General features: G+C 53.7%; 1 protein-coding gene across 4 annotated transcripts in view; it reads left to right on the top strand.

Moving 5' to 3' along the window:
• Positions 1-2,592: 2,592 nt before the first annotated feature.
• The window catches only part of LOC141974693 (peptide methionine sulfoxide reductase MsrA-like), a 42,803-nt gene continuing 19,130 nt past the window's right edge, over positions 2,593-26,265 (top strand). Inside the window, exons 1-3 of one of the 4 annotated variants that reach the window (XM_074934624.1) lie at positions 2,593-2,751; positions 20,459-20,527; positions 21,267-21,386. In XM_074934624.1, coding sequence (XP_074790725.1) covers positions 2,679-2,751; positions 20,459-20,527; positions 21,267-21,386 — 262 coding nt within the window. In that variant the 5' untranslated portion in view covers positions 2,593-2,678. Of the gene's footprint in view, positions 2,752-13,239; positions 13,259-13,474; positions 13,731-14,362; positions 14,628-20,458; positions 20,528-21,266; positions 21,387-26,265 lie in introns of those variants that run through there. The other 3 variants (XM_074934625.1, XM_074934623.1, XM_074934627.1) reach the window with 3 other exon arrangements.

The raw sequence follows: 26,265 nt of genomic DNA, 5'->3' as shown, positions 1-26,265 counted from the left end.
GCTAAACTGCATGCAGAATATATGAGTAAATACCCTGATACGGTGCTATAGCATACAGATGTCAGGAAGAGGCACAGATTTTTGGTCAAGAGGCAAAAATGCTGGCTGAGTTCCCATCCTGGCTTGGACACTGACTAGCTGTGGGAGCTCAGGCAGATCACCTTCTTTCTCTGGTGCCTCAGTTGCACCATCTGTGATATGGGAACGGTGATCCTGCCTGTCTGCACTGTGAGGAATAATTATGTAATGCTCATTACCCTCCCACAAACACATGACGCTCTGCGTAGGCGCTATTGTAACTCTCTGGTGAGTGTGTGATATGAGACCCCCTCTGGGCCCATCCTCAGAGGATATAAGATTTTTTTCAGTCCCTAGCTACACAGCTTTGGCTCTTTAGTTCATGCTTTTAGTTTTGGAGGTCCCCAGTGAGTTGGCCAACAGGGCAGCCATCATCACACTATCATTCTTAGATGCTACTAATAATCCTCCAGCAATGTGCCTGAAATTGAAAAGCATAGCTCTGTGATGCATGGCTAGAAAGGGTTAAACATCCTGCAAAATAAACAACCCTCAAAAGACATGTGGGGAGAGAATGTTTGTGTTTTTGTGTATTTACATGTGTATGAGTAGGGTCGACAATGTAATCAACAGTCCCTGTCTATGCTGTATTCTGATAATTCAGAGGTCAAAAGAACATCCTATCATTTAAATGAATTGTAAACGCATGATATCTCAGGATTCGTCTCTCTTTGAAGTGTATAGCAAATAATCTGTGAATGGTGGAGGAACAAGCAAATTGCCTTATGTTAATTCTATAGCTAAGTACCGGTCATGGACCTCTTTCAAAGTCATGCTAATAACCTTTTGAACTCCAACTTGTCAAAAGACATGAAATTGTATAAAAGATCCTTGGGTCCTGATTCTGTCATCTCAGATCTGCTTAGGCTTCATCAGAGGAAGTTTGATCCCAGGTCCCAGTTATGCTGGTACGCCCTGAATATGATATTTGGACATTGGACTATAACCTATCAACTATTTCTGAAAGAACTCTTTGCAACTACAAAGCTCACCATCTCTGCTATGAATCTGAACCTCAATGAATTAAACTCATGTCTGTATGTATATTGATTTTGTAATCATATTCTCTTTTGTTTTTTAATAAATGTTAGTGTAGTTAATAAGAATTGTCTGTAGCATGTATTTGGGTAAGGTCTGGAATATTCAATAACCTGGGAGGTAATGTGTCTGATCCTTTGGGATTTCTTTTCTATGATGAAATAAGATTTTCAGAAATCATCAAATTTGACTCAGGTATCTGGATGGAGGCCTGAGGCTGGATCACTTTAAGGGAACTGTGTCGTTTGGACTTCTGAGTAACCGGTAAAGTAATAAAGAAGCTGTTTGATGCTGTCTGGGTAAATCTAAGTATTGGAATATCCACCAGCTTTTGGGGGATTGTCTACCCCATTCTTTGCAGTTCACCCTAATTGAGTGACCACAGCTGGCTCCCCACCCCAGTCACAAGCTCAATGAAAAACAGAATATATTCGAATCGAAGGCTCTTCAGACTGAGATGCTCATAAGTGACCCGTGATGTGGGGGGGGGGGGGCAACTTGAGACTCTTGAAAGGGATTGTCAAACAACACTGGACATCCACCTCTGAAAATCAGACCCCCCTAAGGTGTCTCAAGTTAGCCATCCAAACCATGAGGCTGCAAATATTACTAGTCATTTTTGAAAATCTCATCTGAGCCCATAGCCTCATGGGCCTGGAAATTCCTCACCCTTCTGAAGGTGGGAGTGTGACCAGAGCTGATCAGGTTTTTCCATCTGAAAATGCCGATGCATCGAAACCAAAACTGTTTGCAGGAAAGAGTTGGGTTCGGTGAAGGGTTTTTTTCTTGGCATTTTGGGGGGGGAATAAAAAAAGTTTTGACATTGCCGAAAGGTTTTGTTTCTAAATGAAAAAATGCCTACTTGTCCAGCTTGAAGCGACTTTTCAGTTCAAAATCAAAGTGAATTACAGTAAAAAATTTTTAAAAATTGGTCAACATCGAAACATTTCAAAAGGATCAAAACAAAACATTTTGATTGACCCAAACCAATGTATTTCTTCAGATTTTCCGTTGGTGAAGATTTCCCAGGATTTTTACTTTTTGTCTCAATTCAGGAGCATTTTTCTATATCATGAAAGTCTCTGCTTCTGACCCAGTTCTAGGGATGACTCAACAAATCGCCCCAAGTCAGGGTGATACCCTGCACCCCTAGACTCTGATCCTGCCATCAGATCCATGCCCAACCCCAAGGATCCACCCACCTATGCTACATGGGCCCCCTAGGATCTTTGTATGGACTTCATGAGCTTCCCTTCCTCCCCCACCCCCTCCCCCCCGCTAATTTCTGCAAATCTTAAGCAGCAGAGATCCTCGGTTGCATTGCATCTCCCCCAGTGACACACCTTACGGGGAGAAAACACAGTGCATCAGCTAGATTCATTGTGAAAATCCACGCTCCTTCCTCAGAGTTTTCCATGGGGCTCCCTAACCCCGCCCCCTGTGCTAGCTCCTCCCCCTGGCCACGCCCACCGCGTTAGGAAGTTGCTGGCTAGTTAGTTGCACGCGGAGGCTGGACAAGGGGCAGCCTGGTCACCTGCGCGCAGCTTTGCCTGGCTGCAGCCATGCCGGGCAAAACCGCGCTCCCCAGCCGGGAGGAAGCGCTTCCAGGCAGAGCGCAGAGACTCACCGTGTCAGGTACCTTCCACGTGGGCTGCTGTGCGGGGAGGGGTGTCAGTATTGGGGGCCAGTTGCATATGGGAGCAGGGAGAGGGAAAGGAAATTCTCCTCCTCCTGTCTTGCAAGGCTGGCTCCTCCAGGGAGTAATAAGGAGGTGGAAGCTGTGACCTGGGTGCCCAGGGGCGGATGTGGGCTCAGGGAGGCAGGCTGGGGGGTGCAAGGGGAGTGTAAAGTCCAAGGCATGGCTGGTGGGTGTGGCTATGTGTTAAGGACCTTGTTGTCTCAAGTTCACGCTCTGTGGCTGGGAAGTGGATCTTGGGGAGCAGGGGCTTCCTTCCATGCCCCCCTCCCTCCAGACTGATTCACTCAGCCCAGTCCTGTGTGGAAGGAGGGGTGTGTGTGTGGGGGGGGGTGCTTGTGATGTTCTTTTAAAGATACACTGCCCTTCTGCAACAAGTGCCCCCCCCAACACACCCACACACACACACAGTACCCCTTCCATTGATTGCAGGGTTGTGGTGCTTGAGTGCACACATTTATACTTACAGGAAGCTCCAGACTTCCCTTTGTCTTTGAGGAGTGGGCTCCAGGAGAGGAGGGGGTTAGGTATGACTTTGTGCAACTTGTTTCATCTTTGTAAGCAAATGGGTGCACCGAGTTGCAGGGCCTCAGCTGATAGGCCAGGTAATGTTTGTTGGGGTTGGGGGGAGACATCCCTGCTCTCCTGCTAAGAGGTGGGGTTTCAGAGCCCTCTCCGCTTCCAAAGATATGGGCCAGACAGTGTCTTAGCACTGTGTCTCCTATTCTCTGGTCTGGTTTAAAGGTGACTTGAAAATTACTAGGGCCCTGTTGTATTGGACCCCTGAACTCAGGCAGAGCCCACTGGCTTTGCAGTCTCCGCCCGCACAGACCAGATTCCAGGCCTAGCCTTGCGCTAGGTCCCTTCACTGTTTAGGGGTAGCCTTAAACAGTGAAACCCAAGGCAAACCTGCGGGAGCCTCAGAGCCCAGCTCAACTGACTCAGGCTCCTGCAGCCGGGCCAAAAATAGTAGGGTTGGCATTTGGGCTCAGGCTGGAGCCTGGCCTCACAAACCCAGTGACGGGAGAGGGTCTTGGAGCCCAGGTGCTACGCTGCAGCTTTTAGCTCTGGGTCAGTTGATTCCGGCTCGGAGATTCACTGCCATGGTTTGGGGTTGGTTTGGGTTTTTTGCTGTGTAGACGCACTCTAGGTGTCCCTCCCTTTTTTTATGATGATGGTTTATTATTGATATTCCTGTAATGTAGGGGTGGCCCAACTGTGGCTCCCGCTGTGGGAGGGAGCTTGGGACCTCTGCCTTGCAGCAGGGTGGTGGGGTAGGGGCTTCTGCCCAGTAGGGATGTGGGAGTCTCAGGGCTTCAGCCCCACAAGACGTGCCTGTCAGGGCTGAAACCCTGAGCCCCAGCAGGCATATCCCGAGGGGCTGAAGGCCCGACTCCCGGCAGGTGCGCCCCGGCTCTCAAACTTCTGAAGGTTGTCATATGCGACTCGGTGGGTCAGTAAGTTTGGCCACCCCGCTGTGTACATATGTAGATGTTGGGAAGTTGTTGACTGCATGTCATGTGCTCGTCCCACAATTCTGTTCACCCACGTCAGGTATCCCACTACACTTTGCAAAGCTGAAGTCAGCTTTGGCATTAAAAATAGGAAATGTGTCAAAAGACAAGAGGCATGAATGGTGTGTCCTTGCCCTGGCTGGCAAGTACCTCTGCACCCAGCTGCTTTGGAATGTGGTAAACAAGAGAGAAGGAATTGGTAGGAACCGGTGGGTTGGATCTTGGGGGCAGTATAAAGTGCTTTTAGCTTGTAAGCAACCCGGTTATAAAGGGTGGATCTTCAAAGCAAACCTACTGTGTGAGGTGAACATGCTGCAAGGTTAGAATTGCTTCTGGAACATGCTGCATGTCCCCTTTTCTGTATCGTGCTGGTTTGTCGGTGGGCAGTAAATTGGCTACGCTGGTTATTTGGTCTCATGAACATTTTAATTATTGAACCGTGAGTGCAGTCAGCCAGTCAGCTACGTCAGTAGCGTTGTACAAACAGAAGAAAAAGACGATCCCTGCCCCCAAGGAGCCTGCAATCCAGCATGTAACCCTGAATGGGGGAGTCTCTACTGCAGGAGGGTTGTACAGTAATCATCAATGTTCCTGTTGTGACCTAACTCTGGATCAGCTGTGTGCCAGCTCAGACAGTCTGGCCACGCACACCCCTGCTCCCCACCGCTCTTCTCCTGATGCTGTACAAAGAAGGTCTGCAGAGGAGGTTTTGTTTTGTTTTTTGTGGGTGGTTTTTTTTAAACACTAAAAATTCAGGTCTTATCTACTCCTGGAAGACTCTGTGGATGACTGGACATCTGGTGTGTCATGCAAGAGAAGGGATGTGAGGCTTTTCTTTTGATTCTTGTAAAAATATTTTGTTTAACTCCAATGCCTTAGAAAAAGTGTGAGAAATTCATCATCCCTATCTTTGCAGAGAGAGCTCACCAATTCTAGCTCTATGCCATTAAATGAGTCCTCCAGAGAAGACCAGATTTGCCATTCCTGATATTTCTAGGGTAGAAAGCCAGCAGGAAAGAAAAAAAAAAACCCAGTTGTTTTTTAAAAGAACAATTCGGACTGCTTCCAACATAAAGAAGCAAAACAGGTGCACAAGATGATGTAACTTTCTCTGCAGGGCCCCTTTAAGAAATGCCCCAGGGGACTGGGCTTTGTGAGCTGCTGGCCTATAAGATTGCCATGCAAAGAATTGTCGGGGGGAAGGGGTTCCCAGTTACCTTCGAGTGGCGGATTAGCCACTGGGCCAACAGGACCCGTGTCCAGGGGCCCTGGCCAATTGTGGGGCTCCTGGAAAAATGGGTGGCTCCGCACACCGACCTGCTCGGCGCTCCTGCCGGGGAGTGGGTTCAGGGTTTGGGGGCTTGCCCCACTCTGCCCACCTGGCGCTCCTGCCAGGGACGGGGACGCACCAGGTGGGGCAGGGCAAGCCCCGGCAGGAACCCGGGGGACGACGACATGACTGCAGGCAGAAGGAATGGGGCAGGGGCCCCCAATTGCTCTGGCTCAGGGCCTCACAACCCCTAACGCTCCTCTGATTCCTTCATTCACTCCGGCGCCCCATGACCCAGCTGCTAGCCATTTTTCTCCTGATCCACACTGGGAACTCAAACAGATCCTAGGGCTGAAAGGATCAAGCAGTGGAGCTCTGATTTAGCGGCTGGGGCAGGGAGAGACGTCAAGATTTGAAACGTGCCCGGCTTACGTAAAATGAGGCGGTTGCATTTGGCGTGGACTCGATAGAGTCATCTCACTGACGCCTCCCCCACAGAAGCCTTGGGGTGGCCCTGTGATCCTGGCAGGTTCAGTTCGGTGTGTGCCAGTAGCAGCTAGAGGTCCCAGCTGAGGAGGGCCCCATTGCGCTAGGTACTGTACATACAGATTGAGAGAGCGTCTCTGCCCCCCAAAGAGACGACGGTTGAAATAGACAAGGCAGACAAAGGGTGGGAGGAAGAAAGGGGGAATTGACCCAGCACGATTCAGTGACTTACTCACAGTCACGCAATGAGACTGGCAGAGCTGGGAGTTAAACCCAGATCTCTTGACTGCCAGTCCAGTGCCCACCTTCCATATACATTGCCGGGGAGACTCGTGAGCACTTACTGTCAGTGGGCTGGCTCGGCATCCTGGCTCCCAAAATGCCCTCCTGTCGTCGTGTGGCTTGGCTGCGCCATTCTTCACTTCCCGTCCTAAACTGCTGTGTGCAGTCAGACTGCTGCCACCACGGTGATGGGGGCGGGAGGGGATGCCTGGGGCTGTTTCTATACCAGAGCCGTAGGGGAAAGACGCAGTGTGAGCTCCTCATCCCTGGGCCGGAGTGGGCGAGCCACAGGGCCCTGCTGAGGCTTTTGACAACAACGGGAGAGCGATGAGTCTTGTTCATATCGTGTGCCTGGTAGGATGAATGCTGCCCCCACTCTCCTTTTATTGCCCTTTCCCGGCTCTCTCGTAGGCTAGGCAAGAAAGCTGGCAGGCAGGCCAGGAGTCCAGGCCCTGCTGAGTCACTCGGCTCTGGCTTCGTCCCAGAGCAAAGAGCTCCCTTTTTCTAGCGTTAGGATCTGCTTGGAAAACCGATGCTTCTGGCACTCGGGTGCCCCCCAGAACAGCCCTCCTCTCCAGGGCAGGGCCGTAGCTAGGAGTCTACCCAGGAGTCTACCCTTGCACCCATTCCAGTGCCTGCAGCCTTCCCTGCATCAGACCTGCCAGGGCCCAGGGCAGCCAGGAATCTAACAATGAAAGGCCTGATTGGAGAGGAAAAGCCCCAACGCTGGCTACCCCCCCCCCCCAGGAAATTACAGATCAGCCTTTGCTAGTGTAATTAGCAAAGGCTGATCTGGGTGACATGGGCCAGGGTCCCATGTGGCCAGTGCCAGTGTTCATTCCTGTGCCGCTGGGCCCCCGGCCGGAGCTGGAGATGAGAGAGCCGTGCTGAATCTGGTTGTTTCCCTGGCGCCTTCCCAGGGGTGCCCCATGAGGGAAGAGGGTTCTGCGTGGTGAGTGGTTGGCTGCTGGGCCCTGGCTGAGACCCACCAAAACTCATTTCACGTATCAGCCCTAATGGCTGGTAACCGCCCTGGGCTGCTAATGAGCTGGGGATTGGGAGCCGGGTGTGGTGTGGGGGAGCCCAGCGGGAGGGGAGGGCAAAGGTGGCTGTGTGCCCAGCTGCTGCCTGTGCAGGGGGGCGCTGGTGGGACCCTGGTGGGAGTGAGAGCATCCCGGGGCCTCCTTTGACTTCCAGTAGCTTCCCTGGGGACAGCTGTGCAGCCTGAAGTGCTACTGATATGCCCTGCTCCCCTCTCCCCCCACAAGTGCAGGCCCTCTTACGGCAGCCTTACATTCCTCCTGTGCCAGGGACTTCTCTGCCTTGGACTCTGTCCACAGCTGGTGATCTGTCTGGGGCCAGCACCACAATCCATCTGACCAGCTCCCTATCCCGTTCGCAGCCCCACCGGGCCATCTGCTGCCCCCCTCCCTCGCTGTGAGGGAAGGATCCTGAGTTCCCACCCACAAGTGGCCTGTGGCTTATCCATGGGGGAGACCTGTGGGGGGCAAGCGCTGGCTGCGTGGGGGCAGGAGCAGAGCCAGTCAGCCCCATGGGGAGGCACAGCTGGGGCAGAGCGGGGCGGGGGACGGAGAAAGCAAGGCCATGGCCAGAAGTGGTTCTTTGGCCCTATATGCAATCCCCTCCCTAGTAGGTTAGGGAGAGGGGGCTCTCCCCCATGTTTGTACCCTCCCAAAGGCTCTGGGGGTCTGGGAACCCAGTGACCAGCTCCGCAGTGGATTGTCAAGACAGCATGTCTGGGGGGGAAGGAACCAGCAGGATGCCCCCGGCTGCACTGATCCCTGGGGTGTGTGTCCCACTGAAGCCCCCCTACGCAGCGGGGCCTGTCCGATGTGCCTCGTACTGTTAGCTCACCCTGAGCATCCATGCAAGAGAGGCTGCTTCCTGTGTCCTCCCCCCGCCCCCACCCCTTCGCGCTCAGTCACCCCCTGTTTGTATTCTGGGCTTGTGCCGGGGGCTGTGCTGCGGAATGAGGCCCCGCTGCCAACAGGGCTCCCATCACGCTGATGGGGGGAGAGGAGGGTGGGCTGTGCTCTCCATGGCAACAGATGGTGTTGCTAGGATACAGCAGAGGAATGAAAGGATGAGAGGGATGCCCAGAAGCCTTCCTCCCTGCCCCCTCCGCCATCTCCTCCCCAGTGCTCCCCAAGTGTCTGTGGAACAAGACCATTCAGGAGACTTGGCAAGCCCAGCCGATGGGCTGCCCCCTGCCAGGCTGAGGGATGGTGGGAGCACAAGGGGGGGGGAGGGTGTACGAGAGAGCCACCAGGGGGTGCTGCCCACCGGTGCCCGTGGAGCGCTATTGTTGTGGTTTTCTGGGGGAACGGGCCCCTGTGCCAATGTGGCATCTGGCTCCGTGCGGTGCATGAAATGGGTGCTACACGTGGGGGACAATAGGACACTGGAGCTTGGCCGCGCCCCCGAGGGGCAGGGTGGGGGGTTGCAGGTTAACGATTCCCAGAGGCCATTCCTAAAGCGTCAGGGGGCGGTTCTAAAACTGTGCCCCTCCCCCACGTGTCCGGGCGCGTCTCCCAGGCCCCGGGTGATCTCTGTCCCCTTGCAAGCGAGGCGGCTTTGATTTCTTCACTTGAGATGTTGGCAGCGTGCCCTGGGACCGTGTCTCCGTCCCAGGTGTGAGAGTGCTTGGCCTCCTACCCCAGTAGGCTATTCAGATTATTACTATCCGTTTATATTGCAGTAGCGCTAGAAAGGCCAGTTGTGGACCCGGGCCTCAGTGTGCTGGGCGCTGCATGCTGTTTATTAGATGTCTCACCCATGTGCCTTGCAGCTCCAGTCCTGGACCAGGAACCTGTTGTACTAGGGCCGCACAAATGCAGAACCAAAAGAACTTACGATATACGCGTGAGATGAGATGGCAGGTGCAGACAGGCAGGGGGCACAAGGAAAGAAACCCGTAGGAACTGGTGTCAGGGCCTGGCACGACTAGGGCACAAAGGGGCATTGGCCCGTGCTGGCAAACAGGGAACCAGCATTGACGCTGATGCGTGCAGAGCTGGTCACGGTGAAGCTTCACATCAGGGCTGCTACACTAGGCATTAAGATGCAGGGTACTCGCTAACATGTCCCGTTGACACCCTCCCTCCAATCCTGGTCAAGACAGACTGTTTTGCTGGGAGGCTTTGGCTATGTTGCCCTGTTGCTTTCTGTGCCCGAGGAGTTTGCCCATCTGCAAATGCTGACTGTGAACTTCCTCCCCCCCCCCATCCCCCCACATCCCAGGAGGTAGGCAAGGCTTAACCTGGCTTGTGTATAATGTGATCTTAGGTCGCTGATGAGCTTATTAATAATACATACGTTATAATTAGAGGGGCAGTGTGGCCTGGTGAAAGGAGCACTGGATTGGGTCTCAGGAGACGTGGGTTCTGATCCCGGCTCTGCCACTGGCCTGCTGGATGACCGTGGGCAAGTCACATCCCCGCCTTGGTGCCTCAGTTTCCCCACCAGTAAAATGCAGATAATGACTTAACTATGCTGAAGATCCCCAGCCTGGCATGTGTCAAAGCCCTTCCCACCCAGCTGTGTGTAGATGCAAAAGGCCCCACCTGGGCATGCCCGGACTGGGCAGGGTCAGGCAGGTATGTCATGAAGCGAAGCAGCAGGTTTTGAGTGGACCTCTTCCTGTGTGGTCTCTAGTGGGGTATTAAGAGGGTTTACTTCTCCAAGCTGGCAGCAGGGGCTAACATGGGGCAGACAGACGTGCGGGTGGTATAGTACCAGAGATGGCAGCTGGTAGATCCTCGCCCAAGCTTTGCCCTCGGTCTCTGGCAGTGGCTGGGGGAACATTGTGGCATCTGCAGCCCTGCTCCCTGGAGTGGGAGGAACTCTACCCGGCTGGAGCCACTGGTTCTGGGGTGGGGTCCTTACCCAGTCCCCTCCCCTCTCCCTAGCAAATGAGGAGAGGGCAGCAGGGTAGGGGCTGGGCTAGCACCAGCCTGGCTCCCTCTTCGAGGGAGCCATCAGCAGTTTCTCCAATCCACGTATAAACTGGTCCCCGCAGCGAGTCCCCCACCATCACCCTCTTCCCCGTGATGCTCTTTCTACTCTCCCCCTCTTTTGTTAAATCAGAAGAAAGGGGAGCAGACTGATCCCCCTGTGCCTGCCATCAGAGTAGGGCACCCCACGGGGAGTCAGATTAACTCTAGTGTGTATGGCCAGCACCTAACATAAAGGAACCTTGGTTTCTCTTGCTGGGGCTACTGTAATAGGATAATAGGTACCGTTGGGATTTGGGAAGGGCTCAACTTAGGCAGGAGAGTAAATGATCTGTACCTCCCAGCGCAGGGGGCCTGCTAGGCTCTGGAGCCTCCTAGTTGATGCTTCTGGCCGGGAACTGATGATGCGAGTGGGGAATGGGGGTGAGGAAGGGATGGCCTCTCAGCAGAGAGCTGTGGGCCAGGTGTCTGGGCCGGGGGAGGGGAGTTGAGTCGACCCAACCCTCCAGTCAGATGAGTTAGGGCTGCTGCCGTGGGCTGGAAGTGAATGGAGGGTGAGGGCAGGATAAGGCGAACCCAGGAAGTGTCTCCACCCCGCTGCTCCCTTCCATGAGTGATGAGACCCGAGAGCGGCCCGGAGTCCTTTGCAGCGGGTTCCCTGTTCGGTGTGGGATGGTCCTTGTGGCCTGCTGCCCCAGTGGCTAATCACGTCCCAGTGGTGGGCTGGCAGGCCCATTCAGTGCCTCGCGGCTGGGGACTGACCCAGAGCAGCTGGCTCGCCCCTCGATCACACTCGCGTGAATGGAGCTGGGGGTGTGGAGGAAGGGGCAGGCTGGGTGCTGGCCTTCCATCCCTGGAGACCTCTGTTTGCATTTCCCCTTGTGATCCCAAGGGGAAATGCGGTTGGTGGCCCCCCACCCCCTCCCTGGGGCTGGCTCCTGCTCCGACGCTGATGCAAGGCTGGAGGGGCTTCGCGTGGGACTCACGTTGGAACAGAGCCCCTCTGCCTCGCCCATGTCGGAGAACCACCAGGCCAAGGCCACTCCCCTATTCCTGCTGCCTGGTGTGCCAGGGAATCTCCTCAGCCAGGGAGAAGGTAGATGAGGGTGGGCGTGGCGGTGCCTGGCTGAGGGGCCTCCAGCCCTGCGGGCGCCCTTCAGGCTGGTGCCCTAACCCCGCCATTGCTGGCCAGAAGGGGCAGTGACGGTGTTACGCTTCTGGCTGTCTCTCTCCGAGGCTGAATCTGCCGTGGTCTGTATCTGCCTCTTGTCTTGTGTGGGCTCTGGACTGGTTGCCGGGGAATGTTCCAGTGATGCTCTGTGCCCTGATTACTGTATCCCTGGCAATGGGGGGTTGCTTTTCCCCCTTCCCCCAACTCAGGCTGTTTGTCGCTGTCGCTCTGTCCTGCAACCCCGTGCGTTTCCAGGAACATAGGAACGGCCAGGCTGGGTCAAAGCTGAGGTCTGGCTAGCCCAGGGTCCTGTCTGCAATGGTGGCCAGCACCAGATGCCTCGGAAGAAGGTATAAGCACCCCACAACAGGCAGGTATGGGACAATCTACCCCCTACATTAGGTCTCATCCTAATCCCTAGTAATTGGAGAGCAGCTTGAGCCCTGAGGTTTAATATCCCTTCCCCAAATTTTATCCTCATAAAAATATCCAGAGCGATCATTATTCGTAATCCACGTAAATGTCCATTTCTGCCCCTTTTTCGTCAGTTGACTTTTCAAGTCTTCACTCCTGCCCTCTGCCAACTCCATCTTGCACACAGTCGCAGCATTACCAACTCAAAGCATTGAAGAACGATGCACCAGACCCCTCCAGAATCATGAGCTAGGCTTTAAAAATCGTCGATATTAAAAACCTAATAAATGGAGGAGGTCTCTTTATTTGCATTCCAGCACTGGAGTGTGGGAGTGGGGGCGGTTTGTGTCATAGTTTTAATCTTTTCTCCACACCTATGAGGGCTAGAAACCGCTTTTTTAGCAAGAGCAGAGTCTCGCATCATCCCAGGACTGCAGGAGCTGTGGGTTTAAGAAGAAACACGTGATAAAATCATGAGAGTTGTCAACACTGCAACCAAAAGCCGGTGAGAGATGGGAAGGTAAAAGGGGCTGGATAACGTGGCCAACAGGTGAGAATACAGGAAGGCTGGGGATGAAAGGACTCTGCCAAGTTCTGCAAGGTCAAAGTATTAGCCCTGAACTCGCAGCCCCGCAATGAATGCAAAAGCTTTCATGGCTTTTCACTTTTGGGGGAAAATGGGCTTCTAGAACTGCCTTGTGCTGGGGCAAGTGAAACTAAGTAGCCACCAGGGTAAAACTGACCAGGCTAGTTCTAAACTCCCTGAAATACAAGCAGATGGCAGAGCTGGAAAAGCAGGCCCTGTTTGTTTGGGTTTTTGGCTACAATCCTTTTTTATTTAATAACAGACAATGCTGTTAATAAGGCCAGCAGGATAGTAACTAGATAGCAGTACAGATGCTTTCACAAACAGTGTCCCTCCTAAGATGAATCGCAGGTGAGTTAGACTGGCTGCTGTTTTCCTCTTCCAAAAAGTTTGTACCTTCCCCTCAAGGTGTGTGTGTGTGTGTGTGTGTGTGTCAAATGGGGCCTTTTGTTCCTGCCTGTGGAGTGGGCTACAGTCGTTCAGAGGTGCGTGGCTTGATGCTCTGCAGGGAGAGCGAAGGGTTCGGTGTCTGGGACCTATGGTTTCCATCTCTGCAGTCGTCTTCATGGGAGACCGCGGAATCTGTCAGCACCAGTTCCAAATTGGGAGGCGAGTGGGGCTGCGGCAGGACGAGGCTGCTGGGAAGTGAGCTCTGGTGTCCTGTGGCGAGCACGGGCTCCTGCCTTGGTCTCCTTTCACCCAGGAAGGGCTGGCAACACCTTGGCTTCTCCTCTCTTTAAATCCCATGGGTGAGTCTGAGCCCTGTTCTCAAAGTCAGCAAGTGGCCTTCCTCAGAGGTGAAACTTGCATGTCATTTTTCATTCCTTGTCTGTCTGTCTGTCTGTCTGTCTCTCTCTCTCTCTCTCTCGCTTTCCCTCTCCCCCCACCCCCTCTTTTTTCCCCCTCTCCCTGTCCCATGATGCTCTGCACCTCAGCAGGCTGGTGCCATATAAAAGAGTGGCTGCTTTTGCTGCCCGCGGATGTTCTCACGATGGCAGGAGGGGGGAAGAGCCTGGCACCGTTCAGATGCGAGATCTCCAGCTCCTGTCAGCCTCCTCCTTGCCTGGTCTTCTGTCGCCTTCTTTCTTCCTGCCCCACCCCCTCTCTTTGCCCCCATCCCGACATTCGGAAGCTCCCGGAGGTGGTGGGCACAAGGCGGGCATCTCGGAGGGGTCAGACTGGCACCAGCCCGCGCGGTAGGGGGGAGGCACACGCTGAGAGGTTGGTAAACTGCTGCTTTTCTTTCTCTCTCTCTTTTTTTTTTTTTTTTTTTTTTTTTTTTAAAGTAAACTAGTTGCTGTGAATTTTTGATTCTTCCTACTTTGTTGGCTCACTCCCTGGATCTGCAAAGCAGGGGAAACAGACGGGGGAGGGGGGAAGGGGGGGTTGTGGGACAGAGAGACACTAGGAGTTGGGATGGAGGTTGGCAAGGAAGGCGTGAGACAGAGGGAGAGAGAATAAAGCTGGCACAGGCTGGAGGGCTGCCAAGGCTGCTTGGCAGCAATGCCAGGGAAGGCTGGGGTGGCTCGGGGCTGATGGTGCGGTGTGCAGGGAGTGGGGGAATACAACGGGAGGAGAGGTCGAGGGTAGGACGTGGGGGGATGTGGGGTGGGGGGGGCTCAAAGCATTTGCGCTTTTTTTTTTTCTTTTTTTTTTTTTGGAAGATGATACAAACAAATCTCGCCTTCCCACATATTGTTGGTAGCCGTCAATGGCTGTGTGTGATTTTTTTTTTTTTTTCTGCGGAGCCGGGAGTGGTGTTTGGGGAGTGCAGCCCGCTCCTGCGCTGATTGAATTGAATCCGGGCCAAGGAAATTGTGTAGCCTGCCTGTCCTCCTCGGAAGAGGGGAGAGAGCCAGGGAAGGAATCGTCTGCGAGCTGCCAAGCTGCCCGGCTGCGCTGCCAGCGAAACGTCTTGCAGACCCGAGCCCAACTCGGGGCTTTTGTGTCTATTCCCCTCCCCAGCCCCCAACTCTCTCCAGTCTATTCACATTTGGCTACTAAACCTTTGGAGTCCTTAGCAGGTAGCCAAGGGCAGCTAGGAAAATCAGGACAAGACATCCCCACCTCCGTTGCAGCTATGTGTTTTGGAAGCAGAATAAAATGGCTCCAGTCCGGGTATGTGATTGGGGGAGCTGGGGCTCAGGGTGGGGAACGGGGCTTGGGCCTCCTTGTAAGGGGCTGGGTTGCGTGAAGTCAGGATCTTCCTTACATTTGGAGGGTGCTCCCTCATGCAATGGGTGGTGATCACTCGGCCTGATCTTAAGGCCCCTGGAGTTGCCGGCGTGGCCCTTGCCCTGGGATCGACTGGGCTCCGAGGTCTAGGAGCCGCCCTGGCTGTGTCCTGGCAGTGTTGCTGTGGTGGGGGGGCACGGCGTGGGAGGCTGGGGCTAGAGCTGGGAAGCATTATGTCTGCTAAGGTTGGGATGAGGACCATGGAGAGTCATTGTTCCACCTGACTGGACAGCTGGGGGAATATGCAGACACTGGGCTCATCAGATTAGCCTTGCGGGGTGCAGGAGGGCAGGAGGAGGCTCCATGATTAGCAGGGACAGGATGGAAGAATCTGATAAACCCATCTTGGAGCGGTCGGCATAGGGGATCTTTCAGGTCAATTGAGAGCTCAGCCTCTGAGCCTGCCGGCCTTCTGTAAGGCCCCCTCCATGTAGAGATGGCCCTGTATGGCCCACCGAGCCGTTCCTCTCTCGCTGCTGCACCCGGCTGGCCATTTGGGGTCGCTCTTGAGGGCTGCAGAGCGAGCTGGTGAGCACGGCCCCGGGAGGGCAGTGGCGGTGGAGGGATGGGGCTGTGATTGGGTTATTCCCTTGGGGTGGGACTGTGTGCCGGTGCTGGCTCTTATGACCCTGCAGCGCCACCGCACAGAAGCGGGGAGCTGATGGGAGGGGGGTGGGCAGCAGGCCTCCCTTAGTGATGATTCCCTAGTGGGGAGGGTCCCTAGACCGCCCCACTCGGCTCCCAGGTTCTGGCAGAAGGTCTGTTAGGAGAGCGTGTGAGGCTGAGGCGGATACAGTATAAGCCGGGATCTGGTGCTAAGTGAATGCTGGCAGCAGTCCCCCCGCCGTGCAGAATTGCTTGCGTAGCTGCTAGGTTGCTTGGAGCTCTGCGTGTGGGTGTGTAAATGCGAGAACGATGAGCTCTGGCGAGGAGGAGACATTTAAGGCAAAGGTCTTTTCTTCCAGCCCTTTACTGGATGGAAGGAAGGAAGGCCGGTCCTGAGGGGAACGCGCTGCATCGGGAGGCAGGGATCTCCGGGTTGTGCTCCCAGCTCTGACACTGACTCACTGTCTGTCTGGGGGCAAGTCGCTTAAGCCACTTTCTATCCAAAAGGCTCTCATAATTTTGGGTGCCCAACATGAGAACCCTTGGGCCTGATTTCTGAGCACATGCTGCTTCCATCAGCTGTTCAGCACATGATGAAAAATCCGGCCCATTTATCTTATGGCAGGCACCCAAAACTAGTGGGACACCTTTGAAAGTGTTGGTCTGAAACACTCTGTGCCTCAGTTTCCCCATCTAATTTGTCCCTACCATGGGCCCTACATGCTGTGTGAATGCTACATGAGCAATCTGCGTCTTACATATTATCCCTCTGTGAAATCAAACGTGGACTCGCATAGTAAAAGGGGCCCCTTTCATATAGGGAGGTCCGGACACATCATCTCCAGAAATATGGCCCTCCTGTGCCATGCTAACATGCATGCCCTTTTCACTGGTGTGGCAGGATTCCAGTCATCCATCTTCACCTGCCTGCAGTTGACGGATCGCCGATTGCTTGGCTGTGTATTGAACATCTCTTCACCTGGTAGTTTTCACGGTCTGCCCTCTTGTGCACACCAGCTCTCTGTAGGACTTGGGGGGCAGATCCTCAGCTGGTATAAAGCTAGCAGCCCCCAGGCTCCAATCTTTCCCTACGTATTGTGGCAGGCACTTTGCAGATCAATAAGACTGTCTGTCTGCTTCCTAGAGCTTATCCACCGCCGAGACAAAGCAGGGACGGTGGGGCGGGATGAGGAAGGCCCATGTCATTGAGTGGGGAGGTCAAAATGCCTCTTGTGTTGCCCTGACCTAGGCATGGTGTTAAGCCCTGATGGGGTGGGAGAAGTCTGTTGCCTTGGAGCAGAAGGTGGAGGCGTATTGGAGTGGGGTCAGGGAGGGGGTTGTAAGCAGAGTGGGATCGGGGAGACAAGGACTGGGCAAGTTGCTCTGGACTGAGTGGGATTGGGGCGGGGCTGGTGTTGACTGCAGTGACCAAACCAAGGCAGGCACCAGGCCAGGCTCCCTGTTCCCGGTGGAGATCCCTTTCTTCCATTCCTCGAAAGAGTCCCACCTCAGCTGGTCCCCACGCGGCTCTAACCTCAGGTGGGCTGGCAGGGACCACGCCTGTACCATGCATGCTGCTGCCTGGAGATCTGGCTCCAAGAGGCACACGTCTCTGGCGGGAGACGGGCCGTCCCTTAATGAAGGCGCGATGCCTTCCGTGGGTTTGGATGTGGAGCAGGCAATTGCTTGTGGCTCCCTGTGAGCGACATGCCGGAGAAAAAGAAAACCTAGGTCTAGGAGAAGGATGCTCTGCCTTGTGACCGCAGCAGCTCAGTGGCTGATCCTTTGCCTGGGGTGGGGGGAAGGAGACTCCACCCAGCAAGCCCTGTTGGGCTTCATGCTCGCCAGTCGTTAGCCTCTGCAGACCTGGCTTCTGATCACTAGGACACAAGTGAAACCGCTTTGACGGTGCTCAGTGTTTTGCCGCGTCACCCACTCAGGGGCATCCATGCTGCGAGAATAGCAGTGTGCTATTCGTAGCTTCCAGGGCCAGAAGAGACCACTGTGATCATCTCATCTGACCTCCCCGTATAACACAGGCCAGAGAACTGCCCCCAGATCATTCCTATGGAATTCGAGCAGCTCTGAAAACCCTCTATGGAGAAAGAAAAGGAGGACTTGTGGCACCTTAGAGACTAACCAATTTATTTGAGCATAAGCTTTCGTGAGCTACAGATGAAGTGAGCTGTAGCTCACGAAAGCTTATGCTCAAATAAATTGGTTAGTCTCTAAGGTGCCACAAGTCCTCCTTTTCGTTTTGCGAATACAGACTAACGTGGCTGCTCCTCTGAAACCTCTGTGGAGACGCGCTGCTGGGAAAGTGGGAAGGCCTGGGGGAAAAAGATCGCTGCAGAGCTGCCTGTGTGAGGAGCCTGGGCCTGGACTAGCATGGTGATGGGGGGCTGTGGGTTGGGCTTGAGGGGCGGGGGGACAGGACTGGAATAACCAGGTGTTGCAGGCTGGGAACAGGGGCACTGGCAGAACTCTGTATGTGGGGAGGGTGGGGCAGGGGGCCAGGACTGGTATAGCAGAGTGGGCTGCGGGTCGGGATCGAGGCGCATCACAGATTTGTGTGTGGGAAGGCAGTATGGTGTCTGCCCACACGAGCACCATCTAGTGCCAGGCAGCTGTATCCTCTGCCTTGTACAGGCACCTCCATAAATCATCTGAGCATCCTTCAGTCGGCTCCCGAGAAGCGACCTGCCCCAGCAGCCAGGGGAGAGAAGCCGGTTCTGCCTCCCCGGGCAGCCCCATCGACAGACACCCTTCTCCCCGCTACCCCGTGGAACACCTGCCGCTCTCCTGCCTCTGGGAGCAGCCCCTCTGTTAAAACCGAAGCAGCAGGCTTGAGGCCATTAAGCATGGTGGTCTCCTGCGTGCTAGGAGGAGCTTTTGGCTTATGTGCCATCCTCATCCCATTTACAGTGCATGAGCTGAGCTGCATTCATCTGCCAGGGCTGTCCGGGCTCCTCCCTCACCCCGGGCTGTGATGCTCAGCTGATCTCTCCCAGGCTGTCGGGGAACATAGATTCTCCCATCTGTTGGGGGCGGGGGAGTGCTCTCTGCACAAGCTGTCCCAGCTTCTCGCTTCTCGAGTGAACACGAGGCCCTGGGAAGATACAAAGGCTTAAAATAGAGACCTGGGGAAGAGACAAAGGAGCAGATCGGGGCCATGCAGGCCTAATCCCCAGCTTGCATTGGATAACCCTATTACACGTCAGCTCCTGGACTGGGGATTAGCAAGCAGTTGGGGCTGTGGGGCTGATGCGCTGTGCGGCGGCATCCGGGCAAGCAACCTAACTAGTTTTAAGATAGATGGAGCTTGATTTGTGGATGGGGTGACCTGCCACACCAGGGCACTGGAGTCTATGACCCAGGAGGTCCCTTCTGGTCCTGTGGTTCCAGCGATCTTCTCCGACCGCCGGTGCCCGTGAACTCGGACCCTTTCACGGCAGATCATGTTTCTGATGGGGATGCCTCTGTAGCCAGGGCTCTGCTGTAATGAATGGAAAGAGGATTCCTTTTGGAAGCTGCTGGACCCAGACAGACCCTGTGATTCTCTCTGGCTCTTGGCTAACACAGCCTGTGCTATCCCCATGCAGGCTCTCCGGAAGTCTTGGCCAGGGATCCAGCAGTTGTGGAATGGATGGCGGGCTGCACTACACCCTCTCCAAACACTCTGTTCAATGGGGCATCTAGATAGAAGGGACTAAAGGCTCGGACCCCTGAGTCCTTGATGGAATTAACTAGCGTTAGGAGCCTCCAACCTCTGATTCCCCTTCCCATGGTTCTGCCTGCTTTTTAGGCCCTGGGATTCGGGGCTTTAGATGACTCTGAAGGGCTCCATTTTTTCTGTGCTCTCTTGGGATCGTTCCAGGGCACTGACCTTCTAGGAATGGCTGAGTTATGAAGGTGAAATTGGCTGAGTTATGAAGGTGAAATTCACCCCTATGCAGCAAAGGGCCAGCATGGGGGGTGCCCAGATCTTGAGTCCCACTTACACCTTCCCCACAGGGCTTGAGGGGTGAGTTTCACGCCGCCTGAGGGCTGATCATGTGTGCAATGGAGCCTGGGCGACAGGCAAAGAGAAGCTGCTGCAGGGCCCCGTGCTGCATTTCCTGGGTTTCCATTGTGTACCTACGGCCCGGCGTGTGTGGTCCAGTCGCTGTCACAAAGGCAGCTCCTGGGCTCTCAGGCCAGCTGAGCTGCTGCTGCTCTGCCTGTGACCCCTGGAGGAGGGAGAGTTCCTTGACCTTGTGGAGACTGGGGAAAGTGGGGAGGAGGCAGGGAAGGGGGGGGGGCCCTCCCTGAACACCAGGTGCAAGAAATGAGCTGAGATTTCCTGGTGGAGCAAATCTGAGTGCAGACAGTGTACTGCTCAGATCCACCCCACCAGCAAGCTGGGCAGGGGCAGATGATAGAGCCGTGGCCCCTGCCCCGAAGAGCTGGCAACCACCCCAGACACGCCCAGCACAAGGGCACCAGAAGCTGTATGGAAACAGCTAAGGAATGGGGCTGTTTAGTCGGTGGGCTCATCACGATGGGCCAGGCCCCAAACATCTCTTTGACCTGGCTGAGCATGCGCTTTGTGCCTAATAACTAAGAGCTCTGTGGGGACCTGTGGGGGGCGGATCAAGGTGCAGGGAGTCCGCAAGGCCGTCTCTGGGAGAAGCTGGAGAACCCTGATGCAGCACAATGAATGGTGCTGACATGTCTGGGATCAGCCACTGCTGGTCTTGGCGTCCCAGATTAACATGACTCTTGGGTCTAGCTGGGGATGGGGATTCCAGGTGCCCCTCTCTGGCAGGCAGCTAAAGCTTGGTGGCAAGCTTTCAGTAATTTGATGTGGCTAGGGCACTGGACTAGGACTCGGGGAAACCTGGGTTCTATTCCTGGCTCTGCCCCTGGCCTGCAGATTGACTTTGGGCAAGTCACTTCACCTCCCTGTGCCTCAGTTTCTCCATCCTTAAAATGTGGACAAAGATACTGACCTCCTTTGGTAAAGCGCTTTGAGATCTTCTGATGGAGCGCACTGTATAAGGACTAGGGATTATGGCTATTAAAGACTTGGCAAAGGGGCTTATCCATGTCTGTCTCTCCTCCTGCAGCCAAACATGCCGTCAGCGGGAACGCGATGCTCCCGCCGTTCCCAGAGGGAATGCAGATGGCCATTTTCGGTATGTGGATTGTTCCCTCTTCCTTCTCGAACTTGGCGGTGGGGCATTGGTTGGGTGAGAGTGCGGGCTGCCCCTCCTCCTTCCCTTTAGAAGTTGGACCAGAATGGGCCGTATGGAGGATGAACCATTGAGGTGGGGGAGGGGGAGAGGGAGAGCTATCGGGCCCCATAATCAATACCCTGCTCAGAATCTGGCTGTCCCCTGGCTGCCCTCTCTGTCCTGGGGATGCTGTTCCACAGCCTAGATCTCACTGCTGATAAGCTATTGCTGGCAACTGTCCTTTGCTCAGTTTCATTCATCACCTCTGGTCAGCCCCTCCACCCACTGTCAACAGCCCCTTACCCGTGGGCTCCACCGTTCACAGTCCTGAAGGCTATTAAGGGCCAAGTGGGTCCCCCATCTTCAGATCAGTGGGAGAATTTGATCTGATCAGAGACTCTATAGCACCCTGCTGGTCGCATGCAGCATCCACTCACTTCCTCTCCAGACCCCGTAGGTGTCTGCGGTGTTAAAAGCCACATGCTGAACTAGGGACCAATCCCGGCCCTGAGCCTTGGGCATGGAGTGCTCATTGAAGTCAATGGCAGTTGTGCATGAGTGAGCTGGAGAGCAGGAAAGGGACCTGCCACAAAGCAGGTTGTGTCCTGGCAGGGTTGGGCTGAGGGCAAACTGATGCTTCCTGGGTTCAGATTAAGCTCTTTGCATTAAATTCACCTTCTCGATCTCCTGTTCTTTCCAGGCATGGGGTGCTTTTGGGGAGCCGAGAGGATGTTCTGGAAGTTGCCGGGCGTCTTCTCCACCCAGGTGGGCTATGCAGGAGGCTTCACCCCAAACCCCACCTACAAAGAAATCTGTACAGGTAACACCTCGCTTCTCTTCTTCTTGGGGAACTGTAGCTTCACTTTGCCATGAGAGTTCCTATTGCCCGGACTCTCATTGCCTGGAGATTCGTAGCTTAGAAGGGACCTCTGTGACCATCTAGTCTGGCTTCCTCCATAACATGGGCCGCAGGACTTCCCTGTTCAACGAGAGCAGATCTTTTACAAAAACATCCCATCTTGATTTTAAAATGGCTAGGAATGGAGAATCCCCCATGACCCTTGGGAAATTGTTCCAGCAGTTAATTACTCTCACCATTAAAAATTTACACCTTATTTCCAGTCTGAATTTGTCTAGCTTCAACCTCCAGCCACTGGATCGTGTTAGACCTTTCTCTGCTAGATTGAGAAGCCCATTAGCAAATATTTGTTCCCCATGTAGGTTCTTATAGACTGTGATCAAATCACCCCTTTAACGTCTCTTTGTTACGTAAATAGATTGAGCTCCTTGAGTCTATCGCTGTATGGCATATTTTCTAATCCTTCTCGTGGCTCTTCTCTGACCCCTCTCCAATTTCTCAACATTCTTCTTGAATTGTGGGCACCAGAACAGGACACAGGATTTCTGCAGCAGTCACACCAGTGCCAAATACAAGTGTAAAATAACCCCTCTACTCTTTATGCATCCACAGATTGCATTAGCCCTTTGGACCACAGCGTCACACTGGTAGCTCATGTTCAGCTGATTATCTACCCCCTTCCCCAAATCTTTTTCAGCGATACTGCTTTCCAGGATAGAGTCCTCCATCATGTTAGACGGTCTACAATCTGTGTTCCTCGATGTATGTCTACATTTAGACTTATTCAAATACATATTGTTCGCTTGCGCCCAACTTACCAAGCGATCCGTATCGCTCTGTATTAGTGACCTGTCCTCTTTGTTATTTATCACTCCCCAATTTTTGTGTCATCTGCAAACTTTATCAGTGAGGATTTTATGTTTTCTTCCAGGTCATTGGTAAAAATGTTAAGTAGCATAGGGCCAAGAACCAATCCCTGTGGGACCCCAGTAGAAATACACCCACTTGATGGTGATTAACCATTTACAGGTACATTTTGAGATCTATCAGTTAGCCAGCTTTTAAACCATTTAATGTGTGCCAGGTTAATTTTATACCATTCTAATTTTTTAATCAAATCGTCGTGTGGTACCAAGTCACATGCCTTACAGAGGTCTGAAGTATATTACATCAACGCTATTACTTGCATCAACCAAATTCGTAATCCCAATAAAAAGATATCAAGTTAGTTTGACAGGACCTATTTTCCATAAACTGACATTGATTGGCATTAATTATTTTAATTTAATTTTAGTTCTGTGTTAATCGAGTCCCATATCAGCTGCTCCATCATGTGGCCCGGGATCAATGTCTGACTGACCGGCCTGTAATTCCTGGGTCATCCCATTTAACTTTTTAAAATATTGGCACCACATTAACTTTCTTGCAGTCTTCTGGAACTTCCCTCGTGTTCCAAGACTTACTGATGATCCTACGCGTGTCTATGCAATGCCATCTGTCTCAGTGCTTTACCAATTGTTCAGTAACTGCTTCAGCTATGGCTGAACTGCAGCTGTTTCTGGGGTAGAACATGGCTGCTGTTAACGGTGTGCAGCAACGGGATGGCTCAGGATAGGCAGTGTAAAGTGCTGTATTCAGTTGAAATTGCCGTGAGAACTTAAGAGAGTTAGAATGGAATTCACCCATTCGGTTTGGTTGGAACATAGGGGTTTATACCCTGTTGTAGGATTTTGAATGATCATTGCGTGAGTAGTGGAAGGTGCATGTTGGGATTTCTGCCTTAAAGATGGCAGCGCAGTGCCACCTAGAGTGAGGGCATAGACTCGGAAGGGGAAGTGCCATCTAGTGAATTGCCAGCCCTGCTTCCTGCAGCACCTGGCTTTCCCTTGGAGATCTGTTGTCCGTGTTCAGATCGGCTCCAAGCTGGCTGACCATATGAGAACTGATGGGGGAAGGAGGCTCCGGAGTAGTAGAAATACAAGGGTAGCGTTTTAAGTGGTGACGCCAGGCTGTCAGAGCCCATGCTGCAGGGATGGCGTGTAGGTGGCAGGAGAAGCAGCCATCCCTTCTGGGCTCCCAGTGCGTGAGTCTCCTCTGAGCCGGTGGGATACCGTCTCGCTGACCGTCCAAACGCCCATTTTCCCCAAGTGTGACTTCGGTTCAGTGAAGTCCAACGGGGCCAGTTTGTGGCTTTTTGCTCCCCTCCCCAGCAGCTTATCCAACCCTAATGTGAAATGCAGCCTCTCAGGGCCCAGCTATCTCATCACTTTGGGACAATGCTGGCCTTCATGTGCTGTGCAGAGGGATAATAGCCTTGCTCACCCTTAGTGTCCCGTCTTTTTAAGAGGCGGAGGGATACCTCTTGCGAGAGATGTATCCTTTTAGGAAGCCATGAAATGTTTATCAGGGGCAGCTGGGAGAGCAGGCCGTTGTCCTGTCCTCTGGAAACAGGAGCTGGGAAGTGGTAAAGCAATACACAAACACAAAGCCAGGCTGGGCCTGATGCCCAGCTAAGCTAGCCATGCAGACCAGCCAGGTGAGGAGGGGAGTGTGTGTGTGTGTCCAAGATGATCTGATGGAGTGACCCAAAATAGAAAGGCCTGGGACACAGGAGGTACTTGGGTCTGGAGCTGCTGGGGCTTGCTCCGAAGTTTGGGGGTTGGGTCAGAGGATGCTTGGGTCACAGCCTGAGCTGGCTTCTCCTGGGGAGAGGCAGCCACTCAAGCACCCCCAGCTTGTGTTAATAAGGGCTTGATTATCCAGTTGATGAGACCATCAGCTGAGGGCTAATGTTAACCCACTCTAACCATGGAGCCAGGCTCTCCCTGGGCCCAGTCCAGATGGGGCTGAGCCATAGGGGTGGGTCCAGATATGACGTTTCCTAAATTCCCCAGGGTGATCGGATCCAGGGCGTGGCTCGAAGGAGCTGCACAATAGACATCCCTACCCCCACGCCGAATCCCGTGTTGCCTGCCAGATTCTGAGCCACGGGCCCCGTTCCCAGACAGCACCCTCTGAAGCTCATCAAGCAGTCAGCGTCCATGGGCCGGACCGTGCGATTGGGAAGCCGAGTGTAGGACCTATGCCCCAGACTCGGAGCTGCTCCCTTTGGGATTAGCATGTCCCCTTGGTGACTGTGTGCCCCCAGTGTTTAAGTGAGTTGGAGGCTCGGGAAATGCCGTAGCGCTCTTGTTCTGAGGTCCAGAGATCGCTGTGTACAATACCCTGGAAGTAGGTACCCAACACTGGGCTTTGGAATCAGGCTGACTGGATGGAATCTAAACTCCTTGCACAGGGGGAGAGAGGGTGGAGGTGTCTTTCTGGTGGTCTCCTTTGCAAAATGACTGGAATCTGACCATTCAACTCACTGACTTCTCTCCTCTTCCCTCCCCTGAGCGTCCCCCACTCAGCAGCAGGGCTAAGAAGTTAACGAAACCCGGGTGCTACTCCTGGCTCTGCCATGACTCTCCGTGTGACCTTTCTCCATGCCTCAGTTTCCGCATATGTAAAGTGGGAATGATATTGACCCAGTCTCTGATTTGCTTATGGCTTTCCCCAGCCATAGGTTGCCTAGCCCTGTGTTACCCAGAACCTCCACTAGATTCTAGAGCCACTGTCCAGAGCAGCTGTTAGCATGACATTGAGGGGGATTTTGTTAATGAACAGCAAGAGGTACTGCAGTGTGGCCTGGCACGGCTTCCATCAGTGTGCTAATGTATTTATTAGGAAGGCTAATCCGCTCCACCCTCCACACACACTTCCCCTTCTCTCTCCAGCTCCGCCCCCCCCCAACTCATCAGAAATCTGAACAGACTGTTTCATGTCTTATCTGCAAAACCATTCCGCACACTGGTGCGGAGGATTACTTGTCTGCAAGAAATATTATCCGCGTCTGTTGTCTCGGTTCTGGGTATTAACATAATGCAGTGGGGGAGAGAGCGTCTTATCCCCCCCCGCACGTAAGGAGCGACCGAAACGACTGCACAGAGTGGAGGCAGCATCCCCAGGTGCATGTGACTGCACGGGGGCGCTGGCGGGAGTTTGGTGGGGCTGGTGTGAGTGAATGTGCAGGCTACTGCTGCCAATCCAGGCCAGGTTGGTGATGGTCAGCAAATCTTTGTTGCCCGGTGTACTTTGGTAGCATGTGTGAAATGAGTTTGCTGGATCTCAGTCCAGTTCCTAGCGGGGTGAATGCTGAGATTGCAAAACCCGCCACTGCAATGGGTGCCATTGGCTCCCTGAACACCTTGTTGGCAGGTTGAAGGTTCGATAGGTCGAATGATCCAGGCCAGCATTAAAGCGTGGTGGCAGGGCAGGCTGGTTTGGTGGCAGTGCTGGAGCTTGGGGGACAGCGGGGTGGGGTGGGGTGCTGCAAGGGAAGCTGGAACAACCCCCTGTCCCTGCTCTGTCTGCTTTGTGGGGGAAGAGAACCTCTGTCTGCAAGGCTGTCAATCCAGCACCTTTTCCCAGCCCTGCAACTCACCCGCTTGTTAATTTCAGCTGAGGGAATATTCCCTTCGGGAAAAGTCCCCCATCGAAGTGAATAGAACGTTAGAATTCTACAGGATGGATTAAAAAAAGAAACAGCCTATGGGAAAGATCTCATCTTCCATTAAACTCTGTAGGTTTTAGAGTAATTTCTGCAGCATCCTAATGACTTCACCCCTGTTAAATCCGTTAGGACTTTCCCCATAAGGGTTTATGTAAGCCAGTGTCTCCGATCTTGTAAAATCTGGTGGGGGCATTCATGCTCTGCCATCTCTACCCTAGCCCCTGTCTACGATGAGCTGGCCACAAGGAAATGGACTGTAGTTTCCAGGCAGCTTCCAAGCTCAGGCTT

This window comes from Natator depressus, chromosome 19, assembly GCF_965152275.1.
Source record: "Natator depressus isolate rNatDep1 chromosome 19, rNatDep2.hap1, whole genome shotgun sequence".
NCBI classification, from domain to species: Eukaryota; Metazoa; Chordata; order Testudines; family Cheloniidae; genus Natator; species Natator depressus.
The sequence above is the reverse complement of the archived record's forward strand: the minus strand, read 5'-3'. Positions and strand labels throughout refer to the sequence as shown.